Source organism: Hibiscus syriacus, unplaced genomic scaffold, assembly GCF_006381635.1.
Source record: "Hibiscus syriacus cultivar Baekdansim isolate YM2019G1 unplaced genomic scaffold, ASM638163v2 tig00110194_pilon, whole genome shotgun sequence".
Taxonomy (NCBI): domain Eukaryota; kingdom Viridiplantae; phylum Streptophyta; class Magnoliopsida; order Malvales; family Malvaceae; genus Hibiscus; species Hibiscus syriacus.
This window is the reverse complement of record NW_024062620.1, coordinates 994,296-1,011,513: the sequence shown is the minus strand read 5'-3', so window position 1 is coordinate 1,011,513 and position 17,218 is coordinate 994,296. Positions and strand designations below refer to the sequence as shown.

The 17,218-nt window shown below is 37.1% G+C and overlaps 2 protein-coding genes across 2 annotated transcripts; both read right to left on the bottom strand.

The window, feature by feature from the left end:
- Positions 1-1,438: 1,438 nt before the first annotated feature.
- Positions 1,439-7,880, bottom strand: LOC120217950 (protein phosphatase 1 regulatory subunit INH3-like). The gene is made up of 2 exons (XM_039214977.1): positions 7,856-7,880; positions 1,439-1,903 (listed from the first exon to the last, which is right to left on the bottom strand). The coding sequence occupies exon 2, from the start codon at positions 1,874-1,876 to the stop codon at positions 1,520-1,522; it is 357 nt and encodes a 118-aa protein (XP_039070908.1). The 5' UTR covers positions 1,877-1,903; positions 7,856-7,880; the 3' UTR covers positions 1,439-1,519.
- LOC120217949 lies at positions 3,545-6,835 on the bottom strand. Its single transcript, XM_039214976.1, has one exon. The coding sequence runs from the start codon at positions 6,750-6,752 to the stop codon at positions 3,807-3,809; it is 2,946 nt and encodes a 981-aa protein (XP_039070907.1). The 5' UTR covers positions 6,753-6,835; the 3' UTR covers positions 3,545-3,806.
- Positions 7,881-17,218: the final 9,338 nt, after the last annotated feature.

Here is a 17,218-nt window from a genome sequence, read left to right as displayed (position 1 = left end):
TCTATCTTATTATTCTTGGTTAACCCAGTTGCAAAACAAGGGCTGTTGAGATTTGGGGTTGGGAAGGAGGAGGAGGAGGAGGTAAATATAGAGTTTGAATCGGCTATTGGGGTTGGGGTTGGGAGTTGGGTTAGAGTTAGGGATTTTATTTATTATTATTATAAATTATATTTATAATTAAATTTTAATATTTTTCCATTTCATAATAAGAATAATAATAAAATAATCCACGTAATCAGAGAGTGGTTAAAATAGGAGTAATTCAAAAGTTCAATGACTAAATTAATTTTTTTAAAATTTTAATGACCAAAATAGGAGTGAAAAGATAATCTAGTGATGAATGATGTAGTTTACCAAAAAAACAACACACGATTCATATGGACAATACATCTTTATTTCAAGGGTAATATCAAAAAGGGTCAGAATTGTACAATACTTAGAAATTAATGAAAATGAATTTTCACCATTTGAGAGGAAAACACTACTATTGATAAAGGAGTAGTCTATTATCCTTCGGGGAATCCTCCCAAATCAAACATAGAAATTCTTTTTCTCATATACTCTTGTAAATGTGTCTTCGATAACAATAATCCCTTAACGGAGTTTAGTTTGTGTCTCCATATCTGAAAAATGTATATAGAATAGGATCCTCTAAGCATCCTCTAAATACATAATAACATCTTAAAATGAAAGATTGAACACGCCTATATAAACACGTACTTGTATTTGAAACTTATATCCAAACCCAAAGTGACATAGCTCACCATCTCCACGCCCTCATTCCCTTTTCCTTGCTCCTTCCCCTCCATAATCTTCTCAGCAACTCTCTTAACTTTTTAAAACCAACAATGGCACGCTCAATAGATCAGTGAACTTAAATTACAGTAATAGCATTAAAAAAAGAAAAGAAAAGCTAGATGCAAAAAGGAGTCAGACAAGGGAAAACGAAAAGCAATCAGATTAATAGACGCACACAGGGATTGACAAAAGGGCGGATGCTTGGAAATTTCAAATTCTCGTGTTTTCGGCCCCTAAAATTTTATAAACCGACCCTAACATACAATCTTACATCTGTCCCTAGACGCACACCAATAAGGATTCAGCATTGTCTACCAAAAATTAAGCCATTTTCAATTGAAATTATTCAACATGCTAGCTTTGTTATGTATCCTAATAAAATTATTCAGCATGCATATTATGAAACAGAGTTATTATTTGAAACATACCTTCAGCTCTGATGTTGGAATTCTTGGACAAATTTAACTAGGCCAGCAAGAAGAGATTTTATAAGCAGACAATCTCTCAAGTCATTCCTAAATATTAGGCAAAAAATGAAAGCAGATCAGAAGTAATATGGGTTTAAATTCATCTTCAGAAATCATATAATATACCAATTATATATGTTACTATTTAAAAAGCATACTAATTCAAAATATACGAAATCAATACTGTAGTATTTAATGAAAATTTGTTCAGTTGCATCCAAAACAAAGTTTAGAGAAACATATTAAAAACAAAATCAGGCGCTGGTGTTGCTGCTGGACCCGCAGCCATCCTTGGAGGAACCATGGCCGTTGGATGGATGTTGATGATGATGATCATGCCCTTCGTCATCACTGTCGTCTTCGTCAAAGGGTTTTTCTTTATGGTAAATACAGCATATTTTGGAACTCTTCTTGTTCATGAACTCGTTGTCCACGGTTCCTTCTTTCCACGTAACTTTCTTCTTCCTAGGGCGGAGTTTGAGGACGTGGGCTTCTTGAGGCTGCGACGATGAGGAGACTCCCGAGGAATTATCGATTGTCACGATTGTTGTCGCGCAGGAGATCGATGATGACGATCGGTTGGCTGTGCTCGCCGCCATTGGTCGAACCATCGCCGGATATTATCGCCGTTCAATTTTATTTTTGGATTTTGTTGACGAAATAGGCCTCTTCTTTCCTTTTTTTTTTTTAGGAATTTGGCTTCCGATTTCTAAAGAGCGATTCAGTTTGATTCAATTGCAATGTTAAAGGCCTTTTTCGGGGATAAACTTTAATCACACGTGCTCGTAACATATCTCTCCACCTTGTTTTAATTAGAGCCGGTATGCCCATTTTTTGGTTTTTTTAGGGCGAATTATCTATTTGGTCACCATCTATTACTAAATTCTATTTTAGTCTCTCAATTATTATTATTTTTTCAAAATCATATCTATAACTAATATTATTCGTTGTATTGATTAGTGAAAGAGACAATAATCATAGATGGTGATTGGGAAACTTCTCAAGTGACTTAAGCCTGGATTTCTTGCGAAGAAGACTGTATGTCCTTTTACTCTTCGTTACGTGACTTTCTCAAGTACCCTAAACAAGTGTTAATTAAGAATTATAGTAACATTGATGTTGATGGGACGTCTTAGACATAGACTTGATTAGTCATCAAACAAGGCACGTGTATCAATACGTGGCCATTAGATATTATCTATAAAATGTGCTCATAGGGTTATAGATGAGATACACGTATTTGCTAACAAGAGTTCGCGAGATATATTTTGCATGGCCAAGGGTTCGCATGAGTCATAGACGCGCAAGGTTTGGTGTTCTGCATAGGCTACAGGCTCGCAGGCTGTAACACGTTTAGGTCATTTCAAAGTAACTAAGGTGGATCTTAAGTGATTCGGTTAAAATTGATAAATTAGGCTAATTCGTATAGTTTAGGGGTAAACATTTGTTAAGATTTCTAAGTGTATATATGCATAGTCACTTAGTGCATTTGAATCTATGATTAGAATTTTTGGGTTTTACATTTAATACAATATTATTACTACAGAAAATAGTTTTATACAACAAAATTGGTAAAATAATATGATGAGAGGTGCCCAAAATAGACCCAAACTCATCCAACAACAATTACTCAATCCCTATGCAGCTGGAAGAATAGCTTCAAATCCCATTGATTTTTAATCATTCACTATGCATTACAACAAACAACTCACTTATCAGGCAAAAAAATAAATGATTTGTGTTGATAATGAAGAGTTTTTGCACCAAAAACATTTGAGCCTATCAAACCCAGTAATATATAGTCGTATCGACCAGTAATAATGTTCAGGAACCTAGACTTGATCTTCTCGTGCAATGCCCTTGTATATACAAATACGAATCAAGTGAGCAAACCACCCTCGAACCCATCAACTATGTTAATATCAAAGTTCCGTACTTGTAAGTGAAAGAGCGATCATCTAGTTCTCGATACGATACCAATCAAGTAACCGGACCAACCCACCAAACCCTATCACCTATGTTAATGTTTAAGTCATTGTACTTGTGACAATTAATATTGTCCATTAACCTAGACTGGAAGTATAGTAAAAGATTGATCAACTCATCTTTGAACTAAATTCAGATTACATGATTGAGTTACCAATATATATATATATATATATATATACACACACACACACAAATATTCAAGAAACAAAGGCAGAGAATTCAATCAAGTTCCACAACAAAAATGATTAGAAAGTGTAATTTTAACTAGGGAAAGAAATCAAAGATGGATATCAATTCAATGCATGTAATAAAAGAGACAAACCTGACTACTGTGAGGTTCCCCTTAGGTCCCGGTTTTTCCATATGTTCTATGATCCTGCTCATTCATGCAGCCGAAAATATTACGGTGAATCCATACCTTTTGAGAGAGAAATATGATTCAAAGTTAAAATGGTATTTCTTAAAAAATGAAAATCTGTCAACTTTATAGAAGTTTTTATTTGTAAACTCTGTATAATCTGAGGCTAAATTTGCTAACAAGAAATGCAGAATCTATGACGAAGGATGAGTTTGAACATTTGCAAGAAGCCTGGTAACTTTGCTTAGCGTTTCACGAGCAGATACAGTATCTGGATGATTATCGCCACAAATTGAAGTTCTAATAAAAATAGCTTTTCGGATGAGGTCATCTCCGATGTCAAATTGCCCCCCTCTTAGCATTAACTTGGCCCTAGTTTCCAGCACAGTAGCTCTCAACAGTGCTAACTCCTGCCAGAGATATGGATTCAATTGAGCATTAGTTTGGATGGGCCTCCAACAAAGTGACTTGTCCAACCATTTCTCAACTGGGGTAAGGAATGCCTGGTCTGCTGCCTCCAAAGCATCGGTGCATACGCGGAGGAGTTCGACAGCAGCACTGCACCTAGAGAATGAAATGAATGTCCGAATTGCAAGAGGCAAAATCACCTGTTTGACAAGGTGTAACAGTTCCGACACCCTGAGCTCAACAACTTTAGGATTATTACAGAATCCAAATAGTAAGAAACATGCCGCCCACATATGTTCCGAGTGGAGGGATAATGATCCATGTCTAACAACAGCTTGAACCATGGCTTGTGCAACACCGGTAACTCCTCTCTTCCGAGCGTAAACTCTGATTAGCTCATTGAAATGCAAGTAACCTTCCTTGGTACTAGTTCTTGCAATATTGAACCTCAACAACATTGACGATGCTTCTGCTTCGGATCTCTTGGAGTATGATGAAGAAAAACCACAAGTCAAGAAACGCAATAATTTTCTCCAAAAGCGGGTTCCTTTATGTTTCTCAGGTACCTTGTGAGCGGCTAGGGCTAAAAGGGAAACCGGAATGGCAGCAGGTGCAAACCAACCACTCACTAGGACCATTCTATAAGCTAAGCTCCTTGGTCCATCTGCATGATCAAATATTGAAAAACACACCTCAAAGAGTTGCAGGAGGAAGGTGTTTTTCCTCAACAAATGAGCTTCCCTACCGCTCCATGAAGTGTCTTTCGAGGGCATCCTGTTGATGGTATCCAGTAGCCTGCTTGGGTTTATGGGTAGCTCAGATAAGATAGCACCGACAATGGCAAGGGCCAATGTTAGCCTTCCAACTTTCTCCTCGATGATCCTAAGCACATCAATCTCTGCGCTAGGGTAGTCTTTAATACTTCCCTGCATCAATGACATTGCCTCTACACCAGACAAGAATGAGAGTTTTAACGGTTCTAAGTTCATCACACGCGGAAGGCGAGTGGATATCAAAATGTGGGTCTCTCCACCAAAACGAGGAAGAAGATCCATTACTAGCTTGTGATCCCACCAATCCTTTTCACTCTCTAAATTATCGATCACCACCAGAAAAGGCAAGTTTCTCATTAGCTCTTTCCTGACTCTAGAAATGGCAGCCTCTTCTTGCTCTTCAAAACTGTTTATCCTGTTTTTATCTATGAAATTTTCAACCCCAACATCAACCTCTAAAAATGACCATAGGTTTAAATAGTTCTGCCTAATACACCGGCTTTCCCCTCCTATCCATAGAACCATCTTATACCTCTGGTGAAATCTGTATGCAAATTCCAGAAGAAGCTCTGTCTTCCCTATTCCTGAATCACCAGTTACGCAGGCAATGCCCTTTCCGTATACAATTTTTGTTGATCTCTTTCTCCGTGAACTCCGTCCACCACCTTTCGGTCTTTGATAGTGTTGTTTTTCGGTACTTTGCATCTCAATCTCCATTTCAGACTCCTTCCAAATGACAGGTTCCTTACCCTTCCGGCTGCCACTCTCCCGATGCTGTTCCCTGCGTCTTTCCTTCACCGAACCACTCTTACTCCACCCAACAGTCAAATTCTTTCTCTTTGATCTAGCCTTGAGCTCAAAATAGTCCCTTTTGGATTCTCCAGTAATATCTCCAAAAAGTATAAATTCTAGCTCCGACAATTCTTTCTTCCGGCCAATAAAGTTTTCATTTCGAGGAAACGGGAATTCCTCTTTGTCAACCTTCTCTCTCCACTTTGTTAATCGCTCTACAACGCTTCGTCTTCCTAACTTCATTGCCAAAACTGCAACAGCTCGTAATATGCAGTCTCTCCAGTTACCATCCTGCGCTTCTAGCTTCCATTCATCCACTCGAAAGAGGCCTTTGACAGCTTCCTTCCACTCTTTCTCCAATCCTCCGTATAAAACCCATAATTCACCACCATGCTTTTCCCACAGCTCTCCCCTCTTCTCGACTATATCTCGGACAAGACAGGCATCAGGCTTCAAATCAAAGTAGATTGGGACCAGATTTTTCTTGCTCGAAAAAAACCTAAGCTCCTCAATAGTATATGGATTACTTAGAGACTTCCTTGTTAGAATTACAACCCCAAAGGAAGAAACAATCATTGCCCTCTCGATGAGTTCATGCTTACGAGAACTTCGGAATTGAGCTCTGTCAGATACAAAGCAACTTATCCCTTGAACTTCCAACTCAGCACGGAACCAATTTGCAAACCTCAGTAAGGAAGGTTTGACACCATGCAAACCTATGTATACATCATAGCTTCTGCATTGGTCAGAGGATAACGATACTGGAAGAGCGGAAAATGACACGTCATGGCTTCTCATATGCTTTCGATGCTTCTTTGTAGGGCCAAAATAACCGTTGTCGCCCATATGATCATAACTAGACCGGCTTCCATTAGAGACGGGAGTTGTAGATGACACGTTATCAAATTTCCGGAAGTCAGGAAAACCAACATTTGGAAGGCATTCTGAAACCTGAATGCCAGAACTAGAACTTGGTGGATCAGCACTTAAATTAATACCATCACATTGAGCATCAGACCTTGTCGATTCGGACAATTGACACGAAGATCTTGGAGAGAAGAACGGGGATTGATTCGCTGAAAAAAATGCTGACGACAACGATGACATATTTCTAGACGTTGTTGCTCGTAACGACTCCAACCTGGCACTATCTTCATGGGGATCCATATTTACAATACTTCCGATCGTTAAAACGATCCCATAAAGGCGAACAGAATACGACAAGCCACTCTGAGATCAAAGAAACAAAATCAATCAATAGCAATAAAGAAAAGTACACCATAAAAAGGCATGTAACACACAATTATCCAAAATTGATTGCCATATTCATCAGTGCCACTCAAACAAACAAACATGGAAGAACAATTGCAGGAAATAAAGCATACAATTTCAAAGGCACACTAAGAAATTAAAGTAAAAATACCCCACGACTGGAAAATCTAAACATTAAAAGCACAATATTCAAAGCAAAATTCCAGCATACACAATAAATAAAGAACAAAGAGGACCCAACTTCTAAAAAAATTTAAAAAAAGGAAGAAACATAAAGGCAATAATAAGTAAAGCTTGAACTCTAGAGCGTGACAGATCTAAAGAAGGTAATCAATATACAAATAAGTTTAGATTTAAAGACTCATTTCTCAGTTTAGTACACTAAAATAACATTTCAAATGTAATTCAGATCTATGTAGCCAAATCACTCAACACAAACTCAACTTTAAAACACTGAAAAGCAAGAAAAAAAGAGGGTATTATATCTTAATTCAAAATCAGCCATAAACATAGAAAAGAAGGTATTTTTTATGGCAAAGTTGAAAACTTTTCTTTTTCTTCCCTCACAGTGTAGAATTGAAGCAAAGGGGTCAGCTGTTTACTATTAACATTAAAACACAGATTTGATAAAGGCTCGTTATCAAGAACATACTAAACAAAACGTGAAGATTTTTATGAATGCACCCAAAAAGAAAAACAAACTTACAATGAATCCAACAATGAAAAGAACAGCAGTTGGTTTCTGTCTGACTAAAACCCAACCTTTTTCTTCTCCTCTTGTCTTTTTAAAAAGACAGAGTCAATGAAAAAGATTTTTGTGTTTCTATGTGGTTTTGTCGATAGTTGCTTACAAATAGAAGCAGGGTTTATAAAAGAGTAAAAAGACTGGGACCCATATAGACGGATCTGACGAGGTAATGGCCCCGTATTTCCACCGTCACCGAATCCACCGTTCTCTTCTGGCTCTGAAAAAGAAGAAAAAGGAAAAAAGAATTAAGTTTTTTTTATATATTTTATTTTTCTGACGAAACAAAATCCACTGCGAAAATGGGTTTTTGCCTTTTTGGTTGTCCCCGTGGGTGTTGTTGGCTTGGCTACGTTGTTAGGCGGTAATGTGATAAAAATATTTGAATATTGTGGCCAAAAAAAATTTATTCATTTAATGTTATTAAAAATATTTTTTAATTAGAATGATTATTACAATCATTTGAAAAGTCGTTAAGATTACACGATAATTATTAAAAAAATATATAAAATATATGATAACTTCTCGATACTGCTTACATGCATGTTAACTTTTAGGAATTTAGCAGCATCTAAAAGTCGTCGTGTAGTCTATATATTTTCTAAAAATCGTTATGTAGTTCTAACAATCATTTTAGTTATAAAAACAATTTTTAATGCACTTTATATGGATAGTTTTTTTCATCATGTTATTCGAGCAATTTCACCAGGTAATATTGTATATATTTAAATTTTTTACGATTTTTATTAGATAAGTTTCATATATAAATAAGGATAGATCAAAAGAGTGTTAGATTGCAACTGCATTCTTAAAATTTCAAATCCTCGTAAAATTAAATATTTTTCTTATATTTTCTATTGATATCTAATTTAGTATTCTTAAAATTTTGTATTTTCGCACTCTTTATGTAATATATATTCTTAGTTTGTATCTATACTCATTAATAAAACCATGATTATATTAAAAATATATATTAAAACAATGAATTAATTATATATCTAACGTGACAACTGTTTTGGTTTTGAAACAAGAACATTGTTTTGTTTTCACCTTTGCAAAGTAGACAACTGTTACATTCTAATTATCTTGTTTTGGTTTTTATCTGTTACCTTCGGTTTGTTGTAATACCATTTTGACTAAAAATTATTAAATGGATTCAGTTCATCACGTCATTCGTAGTTTCAGTCAATAAAAGTCATTCATCTCAATTTTTTCTAAGATAAATTTTCGCCTCTTTCATACATGTAAATAAGGAGCGGATGGTTATTTGAAAGTTATTTTAATATAGATGAATTTTACATATTGAGACTACAAATAAACGTGGTGAGCCGGATTTATATAATAATTTCTCCATTTTAACACACGGAATTAATTAAGAAAAGTTTTTTGTAAATTTGTAGTACCACTTGCATTACATCATTGAAGGTTCCTCTTCAAACCAAAATCAAACTTGAGATTTGTTGTTTAATCATTGCACATTTTATATTAGAGAGAATCGCCTCAGTGACCAAAAAAAAGTTATAATATACGATTTTAACCAACTTTTTTTGGATTTGCCAAAATGACCAACAAAATCGCAACGCGAAATAAAAATCGCAACGCGATCCCCAGAATCGCAAATCAGTTTCCAAAATCGCAACGCGATTCTTGAAAATCGCGATGCGATAGTACAAATTCGCATTGCGATTTTCCATAATCGCAACGCGAATATGAAAATCGCAACGCGAACACATAAATCGCAACGCGTATCCGTAAATCGCAACGTGTATCCGTAAATCGCAACGCGTATGGGTAAATCGCAATGCGTATCCGTATATCGCAACGCGTATCCGTAAATCGCAACGCGTATCCGTAAACTGCAACGTGTATCCGTAAATCGCAACGCGTATCCGTAAATCGCAATGCGTATCCGTAAATCGCAATGCGTATCCGTAAATCGCAACGATAATCCGTAAATCGCAACGCGTATCCGTAAATCGCAACGATAATCCGTAAATCGCAACGAGAATCTGTAAATCGCAACGATAATCCGTAAATCGCAACGAGAATCTGTAAATCACAACACTTAAATTTTGGGTATATAACACTGAAATCATAAACTAAATCCCTAAATCGCAACTCATTCCATCTCCATCTATCACTCTCTCCGGCGACATCCGTTCCTATATCCAACGACATCCTTCCCAATCCGGCAACAGGTTTTAGTTTCGCAGCTCGTCTGTTTAGTAAATTAATTTACAACCATGAAATCATCTAATGTTGATCATGTTTGGATAGATTTGTGTTTTGGAGGGTCATGGGATAATGTTCATGGTGTTTTACAATATATGCCTTTACCCATGAATCTTCAACTAAAATTGTCTTTACAAAAGTTAACTTATGAAACTCTAATGCTACGTGTTTCAAATAAATTGAATTTAGAGCCCCTAAGTGGATTTAGGCTATCTTATCAGAGAAATGGTAAAGTTTATTTGTTAACCGACAATGAAGATGTTGAACGATTCATTGCTTACATTAGTGTTTCACAAGATGATGTTACATTGTATGTTGTTGAACCTAGAAGTAGTATTGTTGGGTCAGTAGCGGGTAGTAATCAACTAAGTTTTTCTCAAAACCCACAACCTTTCTCTAATCCAAATCCCAATCAACTTTCAGCACCAAATTCCGGTTTTCGTATTGACCAGTTAGACGATGATGAGCCAACAGAAAAAATTGTGAGTACTAGTCAGTATTCGAAATTTGGTCTTGGTCAATATCCGGACTTTGATATTGGTCAATACACGGATTTTGATGATGTTTCAGAAGAAGAAACAGACCATGCGTGTAATGATATTGATATTGGTCAATACCCGAATTTTGATGATGAAACAGCCGTTGCCGAAGAATGTAATGTTGATGATAATGAGGAGGAAGTTACGACTGTGAATGAACATGTTGAACATCCATTTTGTAATTCATATAATCCTGAAGAAGAAAAAGAAGAAGAAAAAGTCCCCGAAGAAAAGAAAATGCCACGGGCGTATAACTGGAATATGCCAGAATTACTTCAGATACCGGAAGAAGAGTTGATAAAGAAAGCAGTTGATTGTTACACAAAAGTTATTCGTATCAAGAAAGATGATTGTTTTGATACAAAGGAAGACTTGAAGATAGCTTTATATACGAAATGTGTGGAAGATGGCTATCAACTAAAAGTTAACAAATCAAGCAAAGATCGTTTCGAAACAAGGTGTATGATTGACAAAAACTATACGTGGCGTATGATTGCAAAGAGAATAAAATATTGCAAAATGTTTCAAGTTAGGACTTTTATTGATAAACATACATGTTCAAGAACCCAAGTTTTTCCTCACCATAGACAGGCAAACAAAAAGGTGTTGGGTGGTTTTCTGGCTGAGTTAATGTTTTTAAATGGCAGGGTATATCGGGGACATGAAATTATGACTGACATGAATGCTCGGTTCAAGATTAGTATATCATATTCTCAAGCTTGGAGAGCCAAATGTTATGCCTTGGAATTGTTGAGGGGGTCGCCAGAAGCATCGTTTGCCCAACTGCCGGCTTATTGTCACAATTTAAAGCTGAAAAATCCTGGGTCGGTAACTCATATCAAAACAGATAGAGATGGACGCTTTGAGTTGCTGTTTATCGCCATTGGTGCTACGGTTAGTAAATCAATATAATTTTGTTGACTCATTTTGTTAGTTACATGCATTTCACATTTAAATGATTATATTTCTTGTGTATATTATTTTGTAGATTCGTTCGTTTATTACTTGCATGCGCCCAGTTATTATAGTTGACGGAGCACATTTGAAAGGTCGATACCTTGGAGTAAACTTATTAGCAGTAGCCATGGATGCTAACAATGGGATATTGCCAATAGCTTACGGGGTTGGCAAATCTGAAACCTCTGATTCATGGACATGGTTTATGGGGCATCTTAGGGATTGCATAGGTCCTATTAGCAATCTGACAATCATATCCGATAGGGCAAACTCAATTGACAACGCTGTTAGAAGGTGTTTCCCAGATGCTTTTCATGGACTTTGTGGTGTTCATTTGTATAGAAATCTAAAATCAAGGTCTGCTGGTATAAAAAGCACAAATGGACATACTGGAAGGCTGTAAAAGCTTATCGGGAAGTGGATTTCAATAAGCATATAAATTGTTTAAGACGTGTTTTGCCTCAGTGTGCTCAAACACTAGAAGATGTCGGGTTTGAAAGATGGTCAAGAGTACATCAACTTGGAGCAAGATATGGTTTCATGACGTCTAATAGTGCAGAATCAATCAACGCTCTAAGTCGTCATTCCCGGAAATTACCCATTACTATGTTAATGGAGTTTTTTCGAGCCTCTATTCAACAGTGGTACTACAAGAAAAGAAACCATGCAGGTATTATTTCTTTGAATTCGTAACTTATCATATTTATATATTTTACTAAGTATTGTTTATTTAAATTTACAGGAACATTGGAACATCGTGTTACACCATGGACTGAAAAAAAGATAACGAAACGTGTTGTGAAGTCAACGTTATGGAGAGTTGAACCATGTTCAAACACTTTGTTTCAAGTACTGGATAATAACTTAAATGGGCTAGTCGATCTAAATGCAAAGACGTGTAGTTGTATGAAATGGCAAACATCTGGTTATCCGTGTGGCCATGTTATAAAAGTTGCTCTTCATTTAAACCAAGATGATTCAAGCGCATACGCTATGGATTGCTACACTACAGAAGTTTATCGACAGACTTATGCCGAGATTGTCTACCCTATTCCACATCCTTCTGAGTGGGACATACCAGATGACTTACAAACAGTTTTGCCACCAGCCATGGACAGAAGGCTACCTGGCCGACCAAAAAGTCACGATCGTATACCGTCTAAGGGTGAAGAGAAGAAGAGATCGACATGTAGTCGGTGCAAGGAAAGTGGTCATACAAGGTTGACATGTGGATCACCAGTGCCATCAAAATCATCTTTTCCTCTACCAAAATATGGATCCTCATCAAAATCCAAAGCTCATATGGTGTCAAGCAAAAGGCAATCATCTTTAAAATCCCAATCACGATTGGCTTCACCTTTTGAGACTGTTAACTTAGGTGATTTTTAAATGCAAACGTTGTATTATGTGGATTTTATGTGTGAACTTTTAACATTTTCAGTTGAATTAATGACTCAGGCCAACCATTTTGACTTAACCAACTCTTGTTATTCAGTTGTTATCACTATTAGGCATGCATTTGACTATCGCAACACGGAAAATACAATCGCAACGCGAAATGAAAATCCCAACATGAAAATCGCAATGCGGAAATGAAAATCGCAACGAGAGAATCGCAATGCGAAATGAAAATCGCAATGCGAAATGAAAATCGCAACGACAGAATCGCAATGCGAAATTAAAATCGCAATGCGAAATGAAAATCGCAATGCGAAATGAAAATCGCAATGCGAAATGAAAATCGCAATGCGAAATGAAAATCGCAACGAAAGAATCGCAATGCGAAATGAAAATCGCAATGCGAAATGAAAATCACAACGAGATAATCGCAATGCGAAATTATAAACGCATTGCGATTTTCATTTCCGCATTGCGATTTTCATTTCGCATTGCGATTCTCTCGTTGCGATTTTCATTTCGCATTGCGATTTTCATTTCGCATTGCGATAGTCATTTTTGCCTTCAACATAATGCAGATTGAAATCAACAAAATCAACCATTACATTTCAATCAATTAAACAAGCACAAATAAGAATTATGTTCGCATCAATTACACAAATCAACTTTTACAAATCATCTTTTACAAATCAATTAAACAATCAAAAATAAGCAATAATTCTTATTTCCGATCATCTACTATTGAATCAACTTTTACAAATCAATTAAACAATCAAAAAACAATCAATTAAACTATTGAATCAACTTTTGCAGCTCGACATCATTTTCACGCAGTTCACTTCTGAGATTAACCTGCAGAAACCAAACATTTGTTCAAACAACACTTTCTACGCAAATTATTGAATTCTAGTTAATTAACCAAACATTTTCATTTATAAGTATATAAACTTACCAATTGTTTATGGACATTTTTATAACGCGGATGCAGGTAGGCAGCGTCTCGTATATATCGATTTAGCCATATAATGCCGAAACCACAAGCCTACTGCAGCTTTATCTCTATCGGTGGGAGGTAGATACTTGATGCTTCCCGTCGTCAAACGCTCCAACGCCAAGCATACGAGAGGACCACAATCTCCTCTGGCTCCGCTCGTTTGTTGTGGCGCGGTCTCGTCTCTAATAACTGTAATATTGAGCTTCTTTGGCTTCTTGTTTCCAGAACGAGTCCAATAATTGATCGCATCCAAGAATTTAGCCAAATGAGAGCTCCATCCCTTAATAACATCTCTTAAATCAGCCAATGATATGTAATTTATCATGCTGTCATACACTATTGTCTTAAGGGATGGAGCTGAAGCTCGACGAGAATCCAATGTTTACGTTCCAAAACAGGGATAAACACCTGCAATCATAAGTAATAATTCATTCATTTGCGCACTTATTTCATAAAACCTTTAAACTCAATCTAAAATAAATACTAACCTTATCGACCTCCCACCATGCAGGATAAAGTTTAGCTTGTCCATTGCCCAAATCAAATGATTCATCTCGTGCATTCTTCAAGTGAACGGCGTGAAAAGACGTCGGCATTATTGTATATCGTATATTTTTATTTTTCTTAAGTTTTCTTATTATTAGAAGACGTGTCACCCACGCATCGATATGCTGTTTTACAAAAAAAGACATATATTAGTGACTTACATAAATTTAAAAAAAAAATTAATCAAATTGAAATATAAGAAAAATATAAGACTTACCCCCCCATCGAAATAGCCATTGTCTTCGACCCCTAATAATACGCCCCACCAAGGCCGTTCAAGCAACAAAAAGATATCATCGGTGAGCTTGCATATGTCAGTGAAACACCCCTTGCTCCGCTCATGTAGATAAAATCAACTGCGGTCTTAGCCCAAAGGGTGTTATCCAAAATTGTGTCCGGTAGTTGTTCCCTCTCCTCTTCAGATACCGGTATGGTACTGGCCGGTAACTCATACGAGAGCCAACTTGAATCCATCATGTCCGGCACGACAGAGGGTTTCTCAAGAAGCCTACATATGACGCCATGTGAATCGGGCTCTTGAATGGTGGGAGGGACCTCTTCAATGATGACAGTGGCCTCTTGAACGGTGGGAGGGGACTCTCGAGGAATGATATGGGGGGCCTCTTCAACGATAGGAGTGGACTCTTGAGGGATGACAGGCGAGTCGGGCTTCTTCTTGCGGTGTCTTCGCACTATTGGGGTGTACGGAGACTTAATAGCACGTGCACGCTGTCTGATGCGTGAACTCCGTCGTGCAAGCATAACCCGACGTAAAGCATCCACTCTATCGGGCCGCTAAATAATTAAATACAAAAATCAGTAAATAAACAGACATGATATTTAAACAGTGAAAACAAAGACAAATATGTTTCAAACTTGCATTGTATTCACCCAAGTCATTATTCTATCATAGTTCACAAAATGCATCAGATAACAAAGAAAAATATGTTTCAAACTAATACCCTGAAGTTAGTATTTGTCTTTGTTTTGTCTATTGGTTGAAGTAATGCAATCCATTCAAGTTTCAATTTGCAGAAGAAGAAATAGTTTACTTTCGCAACACGAAACTTAAAATCGCAACGCGAAACCAAAATCGCAACGCGAAATGAAAATCGCAACGACAGAATCGCAATGCGAAATGAAAATCGCAACGAAAGAATCGCAACGCGAAATGAAAATCGCAATGCGATTTTGGTTTCGCGTTGCGATCTTGTCGTTGCGATTTTGGTTTCGCGTTGCGATTCTGTCGTTGCGATTTTCATTTCGCGTTGCGATTTTGGTTTCGCGTTGCGATTTTAAGTTTCGTGTTGCGAAAGTAAACTATTTCTTCTTCTGCAAATTGAAACTTGAATGGATAAATTTACTTTCAACCAAAAGACAAAACAAAGACAAATACTATTTCACAGTGTTAAAGAATACACAGTTTAGCAGAATTGGCAGCAACCGAACAAATTTACTTTCAACCAAAAGACAAAACAAAGACAAATATATTTCACAGTGTTAAAGAATACACAGTTTAGCAGAATTGGCAGCAACCGAACAAATTTACTTTCAACCAAAAGACAAAACAAAGACAAATATATTTCACAGTGTTAAAGAATATACAGTTTAGCAGAATTGGCAGCAACCGAACAAATTTACTTTCAACCAAAAGACAAAACAAAGACAAATACTATTTCACAGTGTTAAAGAATACACAGTTTAGCAGAATTGGCAGCAACCGAATAAATTTACTAAGCAATCTAAGTGAAATGGCTAATCTAAGTGAAATTACGAGTAAATTTATCATTAAGTTAAATATGGAAAATCTTAAACTTACCTCGTTGCGTAGAGTATGAACCTCATTCTGCAACGATACTATCATCTCACGTAGAGCGGCAACCTCACCACGTAAAGTTGACACCTCCACACGCCATGCACCATCGTTATCGCGTAGAGTACCGATCTCCTCACGCAAGGCATTGACCTCATCACGTAACTCCCTTGACTCATCCCGTTGAGGTGGAGGTGGAGAACAGGGAGATAGGAGTCGTGGCATCTTTGCCGGTCGCCTATCATGAGGTGATGGTGGAGAAGAGGCTCGATGATGTGACGGGATAGGTGATGGCTCTCGTTCTAGAGATGTATAGTCGGGTCGATCGGGTGATGGCTCTAGGTGAGGTGATGGCTCTCGAATTGGAGGAAGTGGATGCTGCTCATCATCCGTGCCATCAAAAAAATTCTGACTAGCTTGCCACCAATCAGTGGCAAGCTCTTCCTCCGTGGGTGTCAGTCTTTGTAATGGAATGTTGGCCTCCTAAAATATAAAAACTCAAACAAAGTTAAACGTCTACTATTAATAACTTGTTTATATATTATATGAAAGTATTTGTGTTAACTTACATTATTTATTGTGGCATATGGTATTAAGTCTTCCCAATCCAACAGAGTTTTCCTCTTCCAGGAAATAGCCCTGGGAATATCATTGACGTTTTTATTGCATATGTACGCATGCTGGGGAAAGCCTCGAATATCCAAATCTACAAACAATATAATAACAAAATTAGTAATTGTTAAATAATTAATTATAATTTTAGAAACATTATATAGAAATTCTTACCTTAAAGGCCCAAACAAAGCCTGACAAAGTGTATTTGGACCCATCGCCCCGCAAACTTTTGCGGTCATCAAAGGCAGACGACAACTTAGTCCAGGTAGCTTTCCATATATACGAACCCCACGGAAACAGATTCCATGCATTCAGGTCCTCTACCAATATTATTAGCTCCCGATGAATAGGTTGTCTGGCCTCTCTGCCTAAAAAGCCGGCATACACAAGTAGTAGAAGGCATACTCGGACAACATCGACGTCTTCCATCCGAGTGAAACCAGCTTTCTTATTAAATAATTTCTTCAGGTCGTCGACATGTAGGTTCGGCTTCTCCATTGACTCATCCGGAAAAACCCGGGA

Bases quoted from the DNA above. Each gene is read 5' to 3' on its own strand.
- LOC120217949 (XM_039214976.1), bottom strand. From the start codon at position 6,752: ATGGATCCCCATGAAGATAGTGCCAGGTTGGAGTCGTTACGAGCAACA.
- LOC120217950 (XM_039214977.1), bottom strand. From the start codon at position 1,876: ATGGTTCGACCAATGGCGGCGAGCACAGCCAACCGATCGTCATCATCG.